Source organism: Leptodactylus fuscus, chromosome 11, assembly GCF_031893055.1.
Source record: "Leptodactylus fuscus isolate aLepFus1 chromosome 11, aLepFus1.hap2, whole genome shotgun sequence".
Lineage (NCBI taxonomy): Eukaryota > Metazoa > Chordata > Amphibia > Anura > Leptodactylidae > Leptodactylus > Leptodactylus fuscus.
Genome location: NC_134275.1, coordinates 59,490,586 through 59,507,148, shown reverse-complemented (window position 1 = coordinate 59,507,148; position 16,563 = coordinate 59,490,586). Strand labels below are relative to the sequence as shown.

Below are 16,563 nucleotides of genomic sequence, written 5' to 3'. Positions count from 1 at the left end.
GTATAGGGGTCTGTAATTGGCACAGTATACTCTTTGGGGCCAATAAAGAGGCTATATACTGTGTGGGGACCCAGTCGAGCATCCAGATACCAGCAAAGGAAAGGACCCGGCGAAGCACCCAGGTGCCAGCAAAGGAGGGGACCTGGCAGAGCAGCCAGGTGCCAGAAAAAGAGGGGACCTGTTCGAGCACCCGGGTCAGGAGGGATTGAAGCTGAGCATGCAAGGCAAGCACAGAAAGGGACACAGCCAAGCACCCAGGATGTGGTTACCAATACAGTTGTATAAGCCACTTTTCTGTGGTATGGTCAGGGGCACTCGCTCTGTCTCTTGTGTGCTATTAAATACGGCTGTGATTATAGGTCGGGGTGACAGTTATTAGCCCCTCCTACTGTATAATAATTTGTATGATGGATTCAGTTAGCCCCTCCTATGCAATATAAGGCAAGGTCGGTTATTAGCTACTCTCCCCGATATTATATAAAGCAGTCAGTTATTAGCCCCTCCTATTATATAAGGTGGGGTCAGTTATCAGCCCCTCCTTGTATTTATATAAGGAGGGGTCAGTTATTAGACCCTCCTTCCATTATATAAGGAGGGGGTCAGTTATTAGCCCCTCCTTCTATCATATAAGGCGGGGTCAGTTATTAGCCCCTCCTTCTATTATAAAAGGTGGGGTCAGTTATTAGCCCCCTCCTTCTATTATAAAAGGTGTGGTCAGTTATTAGCCCCCTCCTTCTATTATAAAAGGTGTGGTCAGTTATTAGCCCCCTCCTTCTATTATAAAAGGTGTGGTCAGTTATTAGCCCCCTCCTTCTATTATAAAAGGTGGGGTCAGTTATTAGCCCCTCCTTCTATTATAAAAGGTGGGGTCAGTTATTAGCCCCTCCTTCTATTATATAAGGCAGGCATCTCCCTCATATCTCTTTAGTGTCCTGTTCTCAGCGTATTCTTGGCTCAGTAATATGAAAGCCCTGACTAGCACGGTCACCCCGAGCACCAGCAGGGGCCACAACTTTGGACTCTAGGCTCTGCTGGCAGGGCCCCCGGGGTTCCTGTAGTTATTAGCCACTCCTTCTATTATATAAGGCGGGGTCTGTTATTAGCCCCCCTCCAAGGTGGAGTCAGTTATAAGCTCCTCCTACACAAGGTGGATTCAGTTATTAGCCCCGCCTCCTATATAAGGCAGAGTCAGTTATTAGTCTCTCCTCCCTTTATATAAGGCGGGGTTAGTTATAAGCTCCTCCTTCCTTTATATGAGGCGGAGTCAGTTATTAGCCCCTCCTTACATTATATAAGGCGGTGTTATCTATAAGCCCCTCCTATATAAGGCGGAGTCAGTTATTAGTCTCTCCTTCTGTATAACAATAATTAACTGGGCGTGGTCAATGTCGGCCTCGCCTCCTGTGGCTTGTATAACTTCTGGTATAGTCATGTGACCGTATTACGCCCTCCCCAGTAACTCCAGGCCTCTTCACCTGCCTGTTACTACACAACCAATATGGCGGCTACTGTTACCTAGCGACGGTAAAGCCACCGCGGAGAACCAATGAAAGCCAGCGATGTTTACGATGAGCTGTCACTGACAGACTCCGCCCCTCACTTATGATTGGTCAGATCTTTAGTCACTATTTACTGGTCTTCTTTTTATGATTGGTTCACACCGCCCGCCGTGATCCCCGCCCCACACGCTACTCCGGTCAGGCGCCGCCCCCTTGCGCTGTTTTGCTGGATGCTGGCCACGTGTCTCTGTGATTCAGTTATGAATTTGACTCCTCCCCCCGCTGCTGATTGGTTCTGAGCAGCCGCTGCGCTCTGATTGGCTGTGGTCGCTCTAGTCATGCTCTTCTTCAATGTGTGCCCGCCGCGCTGCCCGGAACTACAGGAGCCCCGGGGGCCCCTCCAGCAGAGCCTGGAGCCCGAAGTTGTGGCCCCTGCTGGTGCTCGGGTTGGCCGTGCTGGTCGGGGCTGTCATATTACTGAGCCAAGACTGGGGCGAGAACAGGACGCTGAAGAGATATGAGGGAGACGCCCAACAAAGGCAACAGGTGGAGGAGCTGCCTGTAGGGTGACTGGAGGGGCCAGTGGTGGGGAGGGGACACATAGGGGGATGGAGGGGCCACAGGTAGGGATGTGCTGGTGGAGGTGACCTGTGGGGTAATGGAGGGGGCACTGGAGAGAATGGTGACCTGTGGGGTGGTGGAGGGGGCACTGGAGGGGATGGTGACCTGTGGGGTAATGGAGGGGGCCACTGGAGGGGATGGTGACCTGTGGGGTAATGGAGGGGGCACTGGAGAGAATGGTGACCTGTGGGGTGGTGGAGGGGGCACTGGAGGGGATGGTGACCTGTGGGGTGGTGGAGGGGCCACTGGAGGGGATGGTGACCTGTGGGGTAATGGAGGGGGCCACTGGAGGGGATGGTGACCTGTGGGGTGGTGGAGGGGGCACTGGAGGGGATGGTGACCTGTGGGGTGGTGGAGGGGGCACTGGAGAGAATGGTGACCTGTGGGGTAATGGAGGGGGCACTGGAGGGGATGGTGACCTGTGGGGTAATGGAGGGGCCACTGGAGGGGATGGTGACCTGTGGGGTAATGGAGGGGGCCACTGGAGGGGATGGTGACCTGTGGGGTGGTGGAGGGGCCACTGGAGGGGATGGTGACCTGTGGGGTAATGGAGGGGCCACTGGAGGGGATGGTGACCTGTGGGGTAATGGAGGGGGCACTGGAGGGGATGGTGACCTGTGGGGTAATGGAGGGGGCACTGGAGGGGATGGTGACCTGTGGGGTAATGGAGGGGGCACTGGAGGGGATGGTGACCTGTGGGGCGGTGATTGGACAGACACTGGGGGGATGTTACAAGCGGGTGAGGGCCATTGGCAGGGATGTACCTGTCTGCTCAGCGACCTGATTTATACTGGTTACCAAGGTGACCAGTTCTCACAGTTCTACTTTGGGGTGACCTGTGTGTGGATGATCGTTTAGTACAAGGATACCTGTGAAGTGATAGGGGCACTGGAGAAATGGGGGGAGGCATATAAAGGTGACCTCTGGGCCTACCCAGGGGTGACGTGAGGGGCCCCCATAAGGGTACTAGGTGTATAACGACTCCCTTTTCTTCTTCAGATCAGCCCCCGACCTCTGACATCTGCTCAGGTGAGGGAGCTGGTGTCGGCGGTCAGTGTGGAGCGTATGTGGTCGTCCTTCTTGAAACCAATGTTGATTGAGCGATCTCCTGGGACTCCTGGGAATCGCCTGGTGAGAGAGGTGAGATTGGCCGACCAGTGGTCATATGATGCCGCTGACGCCCTTCGGGCAGTGATTACCTTTTTGTTTTCTTGGCCTACAGCTCATCTCAGGTCAGTTGCGCTCACTGACGGCGGGTTGGACAGTAGAATTTGACCTGTTTGATGCCCTGACACCGCGGGGTTCCCTGCCTTTTGGAAATGTTGTTGCCACTCTGGACCCAGGAGCCCGGCACCGCCTGGTGCTTGCCTGTCACCTGGACTCCAAATGGTTTCCTCTGGACAGGAAGGGGCGGCCATTTATCGGGGCCACTGACTCAGCCGTGCCCTGTTCTCTGATCTTGGAGGCGGTCACTGCACTGGACGAGCACCTGCGAAAGCAGAAGGACAAGGTGGGTGCGGTGTCAACCAATCAGAGCTCAAGATTCATTCTCACAGGAAGAAATGGGCTCCGATTCTCATTGATTGCTATGGATACAGTTGTATGATCCCAGCGCCTTGGAAACTGCTCAGGACTAACTCATAAAGTTCATTGTGGTGAGAATGTTAGCTGTTACATTACATACATAGACTCCTCTATACACTGGTCCTGCCAGCTGCTGTTATATACAGTTAGGGCCAGAAATATTTGGACAGTGACACAATTTTCGCGAGTTGGGCTCTGCATGCCACCACATTGGTTTTGAAATGAAACCTCTACAACAGAATTCAAGTGCAGATTGTAACGTTTAATTTGAAGGGTTGAACAAAAATATCTGATAGAAAATGTAGGAATTGTACACATTTCTTTACAAACACTCCACATTTTAGGAGCTCAAAAGTAATTGGACAAATAAACATAACCCAAACAAAATATTTTTATTTTCAATATTTTGTTGCGAATCCTTTGGAGGCAATCACTGCCTTAAGTCTGGAACCCATGGACATCACCAAACGCTGGGTTTCCTCCTTCTTAATGCTTTGCCAGGCCTTTACAGCCGCAGCCTTCAGGTCTTGCTTGTTTGTGGGTCTTTCCGCCTTAAGTCTGGATTTGAGCAAGTGAAATGCATGCTCAATTGGGTTAAGATCTGGTGATTGACTTGGCCATTGCAGAATGTTCCACTTTTTTGCACTCATGAACTCCTGGGTAGCTTTGGCTGTATGCTTGGGGTCATTGTACATCTGTACTATGAAGCGCCATCCGATCAACTTGGCAGCATTGGGCTGAAAGTATATCCCGGTACACTTCAGAATTCATCCGGCTACTCTTGTCTGCTGTTATGTCATCAATAAACACAAGTGACCCAGTGCCATTGAAAGCCATGCATGCCCATGCCATCACGTTGCCTCCACCATGTTTTACAGAGGATGTGGTGTGCCTTGGATCATGTGCCGTTCCCTTTCTTCTCCAAACTTTTTTCTTCCCATCATTCTGGTACAGGTTGATCTTTGTCTCATCTGTCCATAGAATACTTTTCCAGAACTGAACTGGCTTCTTGAGGTGTTTTTTAGCAAATTTAACTCTGGCCTGTCTATTTTTGGAATTGATGAATGGTTTGCATCTAGATGTGAACCCTTTGTATTTACTTTCATGGAGTCTTCTCTTTACTGTTGACTTAGAGACAGATACACCTACTTCACTGAGAGTGTTCTGGACTTCAGTTGATGTTGTGAACGGGTTCTTCTTGACCAAAGAAAGTATGCGGCGATCATCCACCACTGTTGTCATCCGTGGATGCCCAGGCCTTTTTGAGTTCCCAAGCTCACCAGTCAATTCCTTTTTTCTTAGAATGTAGCCGATTGTTGATTTTGCTACTCCAAGCATGTCTGCTATCTCTCTGATGGAGTTTTTCTTTTTTTTCAGCCTCAGGATGTTCTGCTTCACCTCAATGGAGAGTTCCTTTGACCGCATGTTGTCTGGTCACAGCAACAGCTTCCAAATGCAAAACCACACACCTGGAATCAACCCCAGACTTTTTAACTACTTCATTGATTACAGGTTTACGAGGGAGACGCCTTCAGAGTTAATTGCAGCCCTTAGAGTCCATTGTCCAATTACTTTTGGTCCCTTGAAAAAGAGGAGGCTATGCATTACAGAGCTATGATACCTAAACCCTTTCTCCGATTTGGATGTGGAAACTCTCATATTGCAGCTGGGAGTGTGCACTTTCAGCCCATATTATATATATAATTGTATTTCTGAACATGTTTTAGTAAACAGCTAAAATAACAAAACTTGTGTCACTGTCCAAATATTTCTGGCCCTAACTGTACATAGGTTCCTATATCCACTATTCCTTGGCAGCTATATACATGGGTTCCTTTATACACTGGTCCTGTTAGTTATATACATAGGCTTCTATATACTGGTCATGTCAGCTATATAACATAGGTCCCCAAATACACTGGACCTATCAGCTAAGCACCTTAGCTCTTATATACACTGGTCCTGTCAGCCATATACATGAGTAGTCCTTTGCTCTGTGTTTCCCCAGGCTTCCCAGCTCACGCTACAGCTTATCTTTCTGGATGGAGAGGAGGCGTTTGGTGAGTGGACAGAGACAGACTCTCTGTACGGGGCCCGGCACTTGGCTCAGCGCCTGCACAATGAGCCTGGACCAGGAGGAGTCGGCAACAAACTGGAGGCGATGGTAATAACGGGGGCTGGACGCTCTGCCATACAGAACACATATGATAGATTCAAAATTAAAAATTCAGCTTAGCGCCTCCTTTTCTCTGCAAATCGTAACAACAGCTCCTCCCCATTTCTGCACTTACCACAGAGCATGCTCACTACACTCTCCCATAGAACATGAGAATAGCTCAGCGCCTCTCCCTATCTACACATGCTCATTATGCTCTTCCATAGGAGTTGCTGAGCTCCTTCCCCTTTCAGGTTTTGATAATTCACCCTCCACGGGGTGGTTGTTCCTCTTCTCTAGAGTCTCTTTGTCCTGCTGGATCTGCTCGGGGCTCCACAGCCATTGATCCTCAATCACTTCTCAGAGACTCGTGGCCACTTCATGAGGCTTGTTACTATCGGTGAGTGCTGGGAGAGGTGGGACATGTGGTTTATCTTTTGCTCCCTCTCATGGTTCCCTCTTCTATCTGACCACAGAGAAGCGACTTCATGGCCTCGGCCTCCTGGACAGTCATCGTTCGGACAGTCCTTACTTCAGATCTGACTTGTATTTTGGAGCAGTGGAAGACGACCACGTTCCGTTCCTGCGTCAAGGTCTGAGCTTCTCTTGTGTTCTCTATACTCTTGCTGCTCCCTTCCCCCACTCATGTCTTCTTTATCACACAGGCGTCCCTGTGCTCCATATCATCTCTACGCCATTCCCAGCCGTCTGGCACACGCATGATGACACTGAAGAGAATCTTCACCGACCAACTATCACCAACTTATGCCGTATCTTTGTCATTTTCTTGGCTGAGACCCTCGCTCTCTGATGCGGACGGATCTCGATAGGATATGAGCCGTAATCTATGAACGGAGATTGCTCAGCCCAAGGGCCTTCTCACCGTGTCTGTGCAGCCGTCTGGCACACGCATGATGACACTGAAGAGAATCTTCACCGACCAACTATCACCAACTTATGCCGTATCTTTGTCATTTTCTTGGCTGAGACCCTCGCTCTCTGATGCGGACGGATCTCGATAGGATATGAGCCGTAATCTATGAACGGAGATTGCTCAGCCCAAGGGCCTTCTCACCGTGTCTGTGCAGCAACCTTCATTTTGCAGCTTTAGAGGTGTCATTTCGCGATGTATCCTGCTAGTTCATTGTCGGCGCAGCGTTATGGGAGGTGTCGTCTCTTCATTCTTGGTGCTGTGCTATAACTACTGTGTCTTTGTCTCCGCCATGACCTGTCTGCAATGATGTGACATCGGCCTACAGACACTGGAGTTGTACGTGCCATATGCATAATCTATGTATTATATTACATTGCCCCAGCGGTCACATGATGACAGTACTTTAAGAGAATTATGAGTGGGTGATGGACTGAATGTACGGAAATGTTCCATATTTTAAAGGTGTTCTTCTTTTACAATCACTCCTTGTGTATTTTCTGATACGTGACCCCTCTGCCCTGTGCTCCTCCAATCCTCCCTGACTGCAGGCAGAGAAAAGCAGTGCCTACGCATAGTGCTGCCCCCTACTGCCTGCATTGCATCTGTATACTTTACTTCATGGACACAATCCTATCTACAGGGTGGCCATAAAATATCCTCAGGTGTTTGGAGTCATGTACAGGCTGACCCAATGGATGGAATTGCCTGAAAATTTGTATGTGTGCTAATCAAGGCATGGGGAAACGGATGGCATGAAAAAAAAATTTAATACCAAAACTCCCCACCAGGGGATAATGTGGTGCTGTACAGTAAACGTCCCTTATTCTCTACTCAGTCTCACTCAGTCGTCACGATGCCTGTCTCTTTGCCAGATCGTGCGCGTCTAGTGAGGTTGTTTTATGAGAATGCTGGGAACGCCACAGCTGCCCTGAGAGCTTTTCGTCGTTTGAAAGACCTGCATACAGGTGCCGGCCCAATGTCTGTAACGTCGCTGAGACAAATGAAACATTTTGAGGCAACTGGGTTACTTAGTGTGCAACCAGGCCGCGGCCGACGACCTGTACGCACTGAGGTCGTGGAGGAAATTGCTGCAGCTGTTGAGGAACAGAGCACCAGTAGTCATAGCAGTAACTGCAATGCACGCAGTGTTTCCAGGCAATTGGGCCTCCCATACAGTACCGTGTGGAAAGTTCTGCGAAAAGTCTTGCAGGCATACCCATACAAAATTAGCCTTCATCACCAACTCCTTCCTCGTGACAATGACACCCGCATGACATTTGCATTAATGTTTCTGGCCAGAGTGGAAGAGGATACCAGTTGGCCATGGAATATCCTGTGGAGCGACGAATCGCATTTTTACCTAAATGGAACGGTCAACACACAGAACTGTTGCATATGGGCCGCCGAAAACCCGCGTGCACTCGAGGGAGTTCCGCTGCATTCGCCCAAGATGACTGTTTGGTGTGGGTACACCTCATCGTTCATGATCGCCCACAACCTAGAGATGAGCGCCCACAACCTAGAGATAGAGACGGGGCGATACAGGCAGACGTACAAGCCACGGGAGAACAGACTGTGTCAGCACTGTGACCAGGGGGCCCTAGAAGACGAGACCCACTTCCTGCTACACTGCACCAAATACTCAGCTGTGAGGGCCGTCTACTACCAAAGACTCTCTGCCCACATCCCAGACTTCAGATCTGCAGACGAGAAGAGGAAACTCTACATCCTACTGGGAGAAGAAGAAGCCACTGTGGAGATCGCTGCCCAATACGTGTCCAGCTGTCACCAAACCAGAGGAAGATGAGACTCCATGGACTGTTATATTTATCCCAAAACACCCGCCCCGCCCCCACCTCCCCATATAGCAGTCACCAACGAAGAGGAAGACGAGACTCCACGGACTGTTATACCCCAAACCAACCGCCCTACCCCACCCCACCTCCAACCCCCCCCTAATAGCAGTCACCAACGAAGAGGAAGATGAGACTCCATGGACTGTTATAACCCAAACCCCCCCCCATACCCACCACCCACCCAACCCAACTCCCCCCCCCACTTTACTAGCTTTGGCAATGCCAAATACCTATTCGGACGTGCCAATAAAGCATTTTTTGATTTGATTTGATTTGATTTGACTGTTCTTTTTCGAAGATTTGGGCCCAACTGGGGTTGCCATCTGTTCCGTCACAGTAACGTGGTACCAGACAATGCTGGAAACAGTGTTCATTCCCCAACTCCAAGAGCGGCAGTGTCTGCAGACGATCACCTTCATGCAGGATGGAGCCCCTCCTCACATCGCAAATCCTGTGAAGAACGCTCTTCGTGCACATTTTCCCAATGACAGGATTTTGAGCCGCTCATTCCTTACAGCGTGGCCACCGCGCTTTCCGGATCTCACTCCTTGTGATTTCTGGTTGTGAGGACACTTTAAGGAGTGTGTTGGAAATGTCGAAACCCTGCCCGACCTCAAAGACTGCATCACGTTGGAAGTGCACAGCATCTCACCAGAGATGTTACACGCAAGCGTCGAGCACGTTCTGCATAGGATGACCATGCTCACCATGCATGATGATGGCTACATTGAACAGTCATGCTAGTCTGTGGTCCAAATGGGACATCCCCAAGTATCGACAGACGGGTTTTGCGCCGTGCACTCACTGTACAGCGCCACATTATCCCCTGGTGGGGAGTTTTGGTATTCATTTTTTTTTTCATGCCGTCCATTTCCCCATGCCTTGATTAGCACACATACAAATTTTCAGGCAATTCCGTCCATTGGGTCAGCCTGCGCACGACTCCAAACACCTGAGGTTATTTTATGGCCACCTTGTATATACATACGCAACTGCAAGAAAAAAAAAAAGTGAACCCCTTGAAATTCCCTGGATTTCTGCACTGTTAACTAATAAAATGTGATGGGATTTGCACAATGTGAAGGAAGAAAATTGGAAAATGTGGTTTTGGTCCTCATTTCTTCTGGGATGTCTTGAGTTCAGTGCCCTCTTCTAATCCAACCACAGCAGCTAAATAGGGTTGAACTATTCCAAAATACAAATCTTCCTTTTCATCCATTATTTAGTGTATTTCCTTGTGTGTTTTGGTCTCTGTTTTTTGGCACCAAGCAAAGTCTCCAAGGTTATGGAGTCTGCTCTAATTTCCTTATGGAGCTTGCCCTTTTTTTAGACAGTTGGAGTGGGGTGTGAATCTGGATGGCAGGAGCGCAGTCTCCCCAGTCCATCAGATATACTAGAGCTGGCATGAGTTATATCACAAATTTATAGCACCCCTTGGTAGGTGTAGATCTGTGACCGGGCACATCGACATGCACTAGAGTTACTAAAAAATATTGGACCCTTCTAGTAACTGTAGGATGTTGACGCCTGGTGGGGAATGAATTAAGAATGATGGAAAGATAATCAGTCTTAATAAATTCCCCCCACTGTATAAAATAAACCAAACCCATAAAAAGATGCATAAATGGAACTTTTTACAAATTCCACCCATTCTGATTTTTTTTTCATCTTCTCAATGTATCATACACAATATTATGAAATATAATTTGTCCTGCAAAAAATAAGCCCTCATTCAGCTCTGTGAACTGATATACAAAGAGGTTATGGCTTATAACAGGTGGGGAGTGAAAAATTGCTGCAGCAGGAAGGGGTTAAAGAGTTTGTGTTGGGGTGATGAGCTGGATCGACTCCTGTATACACCGAGCGATAGGCTGCCAATACAACCGGAAAAGATACAATCGGATAATAAACCGGTGAAGAATTGCAAAAGAGAATCTAGAAAACTAATATAAACCTAATGAAAGACAAATGTTGCAATGCAGCTGCCTGACTCGGCAGAATATCGCTACCACTGTACAGAAAGGCCATAAAGTCAGTACAAGAGGACAACAGCCTGATATGTGGAGAAAGAAGCATTATTCTGTAATAAGATATAGTATAAGGTTGTTTATATTGATTTATGAAAGGTCGCTTTATAATTGGAGGTTCACTTTAAGAACAGACTTGTCAGTAACCAGATCTTGTGTGCCTTTGTTTAAGGGGTAAAACCCTCTGACCACACAATTCACATCTCATCTGCTTTACTGAACAAAATTTTACCAATTGGCTTTTTGGAGAGGTCATTAATACAGCGGTTCATTTTTTTTTGGCCTTCATGGTAGATGTTGCCCAGTTTGTTGGTATGTTTGTATAATATTTGTCTTTACCGAAGCTAAATCAGGTACATAATACAAAAAACTATTTAGACCTGTGAGTGCAGCTCTGGAGTATAATACAGGATGTAACTCAGAATCAGTACAGGATAAGTAATGTATGTACACAGTGACTGTACCAGCAGAATAGTGAGCGCAGCTCTGGAGTATAATACAGGATGTAACTCAGGATCAGTACAGGATAAGTAATGTAATGTATGTACACAGTGACTTTACCAGCAGAATAGTGAGTGCAGCTCTGGAGTATAATACAGGATGTAACTCAGGATCAGTACAGGATAAGTAATGTAATGTATGTACACAGTGACTGTACCAGCAGAATAGTGAGCGCAGCTCTGGAGTATAATACAGGATGTAACTCAGAATCAGTACAGGATAAGTAATGTATGTACACAGTGACTGTACCAGCAGAATAGTGAGGGCAGCTCTGGAGTATAATACAGCATGTAACTCAGAATCAGTACAGGATAAGTAATGTATGTACACAGTGACTGTACCAGCAGAATAGTGAGCGCAGCTCTGGAGTATAATACAGGATGTAACTCAGGATCAGTACAGGATAAGTAATGCAATGTATGTACACAGTGACTTTACCAGCAGAATAGTGAGTGCAGCTCTGGAGTATAATACAGGATGTAACTCAGGATCAGTACAGGATAAGTGATGTATGTACACAGTGACTGTACCAGCAGAATAGTGAGCGCAGCTCTGGAGTATAATACAGGATGTAACTCAGAATCAGTACAGGATAAGTAATGTAATGTATGTACACAGTGACTGTACCAGCAGAATAGTGAGCGCAGCTCTGGAGTATAATACAGGATGTAACTCAGGATCAGTACAGGATAAGTAATGTATGTACACAGTGACTGCACCAGCAGAATAGTGAGCGCAGCTCTGGAGTATAATACAGGATATAACTCAAAATCAGTACAGAATAAGTAATGTATGTACACAGTGACTGTACCAGCAGAATAGTGAGTGCAGCTCTGGAGTATAATACAGGATAAGTAATGTAATGTATGTACACAGTGACTGTACCAGCAGAATAGTGAGCGCAGCTCTGGAGTATAATACAGGATGTAACTCAGGATCAGTACAGGATAAGTAATGTAATGTATGTACACAGTGACTGCACCAGCAGAATAGTGAGTGCAGTTCTGGAGTATAATACAGGATGTAACTCAGGATCAGTACAGGATAAGTAATGTAATGCATGTACACAGTGCCTGTAGCAGCAGAATAGTGAGTGCAGCTCTGGAGTATAATACATGATGTAACTCAGGATCAGTACAGGATAAGTAATGTATGTACACAGTGACTATACCAGCAGAATAGTGAGCGCAGCTCTGGAGTATAATACAGGATGTAACTCAGGATCAGTACAGGGTAAGTAATGTAATGTATATACACAGTGACTGTACCAGCAGAATAGTGAGCGCAGCTTTGGAGTATAATACAGGCTGTAACTCAGGATCAGTACAGGATAAGTAATGTATGTACACAGTGACTGCACCAGCAGAATAGTGAGCGCAGCTCTGGAGTATAATACAGGATATAACTCAAAATCAGTACAGAATAAGTAATGTATGTACACAGTGACTGTACCAGCAGAATAGTGAGTGCAGCTCTGGAGTATAATACAGGATGTAACTCAGGATCAGTACAGGATAAGTAATGTAATGTATGTACACAGTGACTGTACCAGCAGAATAGTGAGTGCAGCTCTGGAGTATAATACAGGATGTAACACAGAATCAGTACAGGATAAGTAATGTAATGTATGTACACAGTGACTGTACCAGCAGAATAGTGAGCGCAGCTCTGGAGTATAATACAGGATCTAACTCAGAATCAGTACAGGATAAGTAATGTATGTATACAGTGACTGTAGCAGCAGAATAGTGAGTGCAGCTCTGGAGTATAATAGAGGATGTAACACAGAATCAGTTCAGCGTAAGTAATGTATGTACACAGTGACTGCACCAGCAGAATAGTGAGCGCAGCTCTGGTCACTAACTGTACCATCCTATGTGGCCTCTATACTTTGTCTTCATATTCACACAGGACAATTAGATAGTGATGCTTCATTTATTTTTCACTTTGAGAATATGTAACCCTCAAACTTAAGCCTGGAAGCGGGGCCAGCTCCTGATTGTGTTGTAGAAGGTGTTTCCGGGGCAGTCGGTGGCTGTTACGTTGCGATGTCCCTTCAGAATGTAGGTAGACTTGATATATCCTCTAGAGACACCACAGCTGATGAGACTCTGGACGGCATTCAGGGCGGCGCTGTTGGGGTTACGGCCTGAGAAAACGAGGCATAACATTATATTAGAGAGCAGCTCGGATGTGTCCTGGCTCTGTGTAATAAAAGTGATCACTATGGAGATTTACTACTAGTAGATTATTGTTTGATGCTTCGACATTTTCATTTGAAGACAAGGGGGAGTGGCTAAGTCAAATAAAGAAAAATATGTGACAATTGTAAGGTTTAGACCCGAATCTATGACCTGTCATCCAGCCAACATGAGATGAGGAGCAAAACCCCCAAAGCCTAGTTGTATGTGGATGGTTTTGACTTGTTTTCAGGACAATCAGATATTAATCTATAAGGTATTCCTGCCAGTAGGTGGCACTAGAGTGAGTTATTTGTCGATCAAGGAGAACTGATTTGCATATACTTTTCCCCAAATTCTTAGCGCAGCATGTATGGTGCTCCTTCTGACTGAGCAGAAACCTAATGAGTCGCCACAGCCCTTCATCCTTGGTAAGATCCTGACAGATCCGATCTCTGACTTATGAAGGAGCCAGACTTACTCATGAAGGAGCCAAAGACGCTGATGCCAATGGATTTGGAGTTGTAATTTGGAGCGTGAGCACCCACAGATGTCCACCCGCGGCCCTCATACACTTTGCCATCTTCACCTACAAGGAAACTTTAGTGCAAAACAAGAGGATTTAGAATACTGGTTGATGCAAGAAAGAAGTAGTATTTGTGCACCCAGGGACAGAATGGATAAGATGAACCCAGTAGTCCTCCCTCTGTCCACCCCACACAATATAGGTTCGCTCTACAAGTCCCCGCACTCCTCCTACCTGTAGCCAACGTCGCACCAGCCATTACTGTTCATGTGATAGTTCTGGACACTCTTGGCTTGGCTGATGCAGGTTGACTGGGTGGTACATGCGGTGCCTTCGGTATGGTGGATGATCACATATGGGACCGGAGTGGCCATGGCTGTCCTGCAGGTGGCAGAGCGGCCTCCCCACTGGGACTTGCTGAGGATGGTGGGGCAGCCTGGCAGACAAGACCAACATCATTATTGACCTCACATTAAACATTGCAGGAGGACATTGGTCGCCTAACAAAAAAACACAGCACCGCGCTGTATATGATGTAGTATATTAGTACAGTGAGGCACAATCCAAATGTGTTGATTGCTCTCACCTGGTTGGATTGTGGAGATTCACAACTACCGTTAAGCTTTTGGAAACGTGCTCAATGCTCAATCATCAATGGTGTAGAGAAAAATGCCAAGGACCCTAAAATAGGACCGCACTTCACCCGTTTAAGTTAGATTAACTTCATGCAATTTTATTGAGGTTGACAACACAACGCGTTTCGGGTCTCATGATCCTTTTTTAAGTGTACAAGAACTCTTTCTGCTGGCTGGATGCGCATCAAAACTATGAATTAACACATGTGGAATTATATACTTAAAAAGTATGAAACAACTGAAAATATGTCTTATATTCTTCAAAGTAGCCACCTTTTGCTTTGATTCCTGCTTTGCACACTCTTGGCATTTTTGTTGTTTCCCACTAGTGGTGGCTGTATAATCTGTATGTAGTGAGCTCCTCCTAGTGGTCACTATCATCTGTATGTATTGAGCTCCCTCTAGTAGTGGCTGTATAATCTGTATGTAGTGAGCTCCTCCTAGTGGTCACTATCATCTGTATGTATTGAGCTCCCTCTAGTAGTGGCTGTATAATCTGTATGTAGTGAGCTCCTCTTAGTGGTCACTATCATCTGTATGTAGTGAGCTCCCTCTAGTGATGACTGTATAATCTGTATATAGTGAGCTCCATCTAGTGGTGACTGTATAATCTGTATGTAGTGAGCTCCCTCTAGTGATGACTGTATAATCTGTATGTAGTGAGCTCCCTCTAGTGGTGACTGTATAATCTGTATGTAGTGAGCTCCCTCTAGTGATGACTGTATAATCTGTATGTAGTGAGCTCCCTCTAGTGGTGACTGTATAATCTGTATGTAGTGAGCTCCCTCTAGTGATGACTGTATAATCTGTATGTAGTGAGCTCCCTCTAGGTGACTGTATAATTTGTATGTATTGAGCTCCCTCTAGTGGTGACTATAGAATCTGTATATAGTGAGGTCCTCCTAGTGGTGACTGTATAATCTGTATGTAGTGAGCTCCTCCTAGTGGTGACTGTATAATCTGTATGTAGTGAGCTCCTCCTAGTGGTGACTGTATAATCTGTATGTAGTGAGCTCCTCCTAGTGGTGACTGTATAATCTGTATGTAGTGAGCTCCCTCTAGTGGTGACTGTATAATCTGTATGTAGTGAGCTCCTTCTAGTGGTGACTGTATAATCTGTATGTACTGAGCTCCCTCTAGTGGTGGTTGTATAATCTGTATGTGAGCTGCTCCCCTTAGTGGTAACTGCATCACAATGGAAATTGATAATGACCTAATGATAATGAAAGTTGAAGTTTTTATTTCCCTGCATCGAAACATCACTTCCTGTTTCATGTGTGTGTGTGTGGGGGGGGGGGGCAGGAATAGGAGTCTGCACCCCTGAAGAATGCTTCTAATTTGGTTGGGAGGAATCTTGGACTAATTGGTTGAAAGCTGAGGGGCAGGCGGTGGTGATGGGCATAGAGCTGGAGCAGTGTAAATGGGGGGTCTTAGAACTAGAACAAGTCACAGCAATGATGGGAGGTCTGCAGCAGAATACTCAGTTTTTTTGTACACCCTGTTAAATTTAGTGACTGGGGGCTCAGCATGTATACACTCATTCCCCACCCTCACCCCAACCACTGGTCATGTGACCCGCACTTACCTTGAGTGACTGCACAAAGGGCAGCGAGGAGAGCAACAAGATGCAACATGGCTGGTAACACCTGGAGGAAAGCAGTGGAGAGATCAGGGTCAGGTGGCTCCAGGTTGGTGTTGGCACCTGAGCTCACAGTTGAGTCACTTACCTTGGGTTAGATGTGTCTGAATTGTGCGTCGCATTCATCTGTATTTATGGACTTGGGGGGGGGCAAAACTCGGATGACGTGATACCAGCTCATGGCCCTGAAGTGGCCACTGATATGTCACAGGGCCAAATTGGTATTATGAGTTGGTTTGGTCCAGGAAATTGTCCAAGATGGAAGGAAAGTTGCAGAGTATTGCAACAGTGATAGCAGAACATTTCTCCTTGCTCTGCACTCGGCTTTGCACTCGGCTCCATGGCCCTGAACCTCTGATAAGCTGCAACAGAAATAGGCATCACTTTAATTTTGAATTTTTGTTTT

The 16,563-nt window shown here is 46.8% G+C and overlaps 1 protein-coding gene across 1 annotated transcript; it reads left to right on the top strand.

Moving 5' to 3' along the window:
* Positions 1-1,847: 1,847 nt before the first annotated feature.
* Positions 1,848-6,964, top strand: QPCTL (glutaminyl-peptide cyclotransferase like). The gene is made up of 7 exons (XM_075258889.1): positions 1,848-2,045; positions 3,120-3,260; positions 3,343-3,630; positions 5,713-5,868; positions 6,160-6,259; positions 6,336-6,452; positions 6,525-6,964. The coding sequence occupies exons 1-7, from the start codon at positions 1,851-1,853 to the stop codon at positions 6,668-6,670; spliced, it is 1,143 nt and encodes a 380-aa protein (XP_075114990.1). The 5' UTR covers positions 1,848-1,850; the 3' UTR covers positions 6,671-6,964.
* The last annotated feature ends 9,599 nt before the right edge of the window (positions 6,965-16,563 follow it).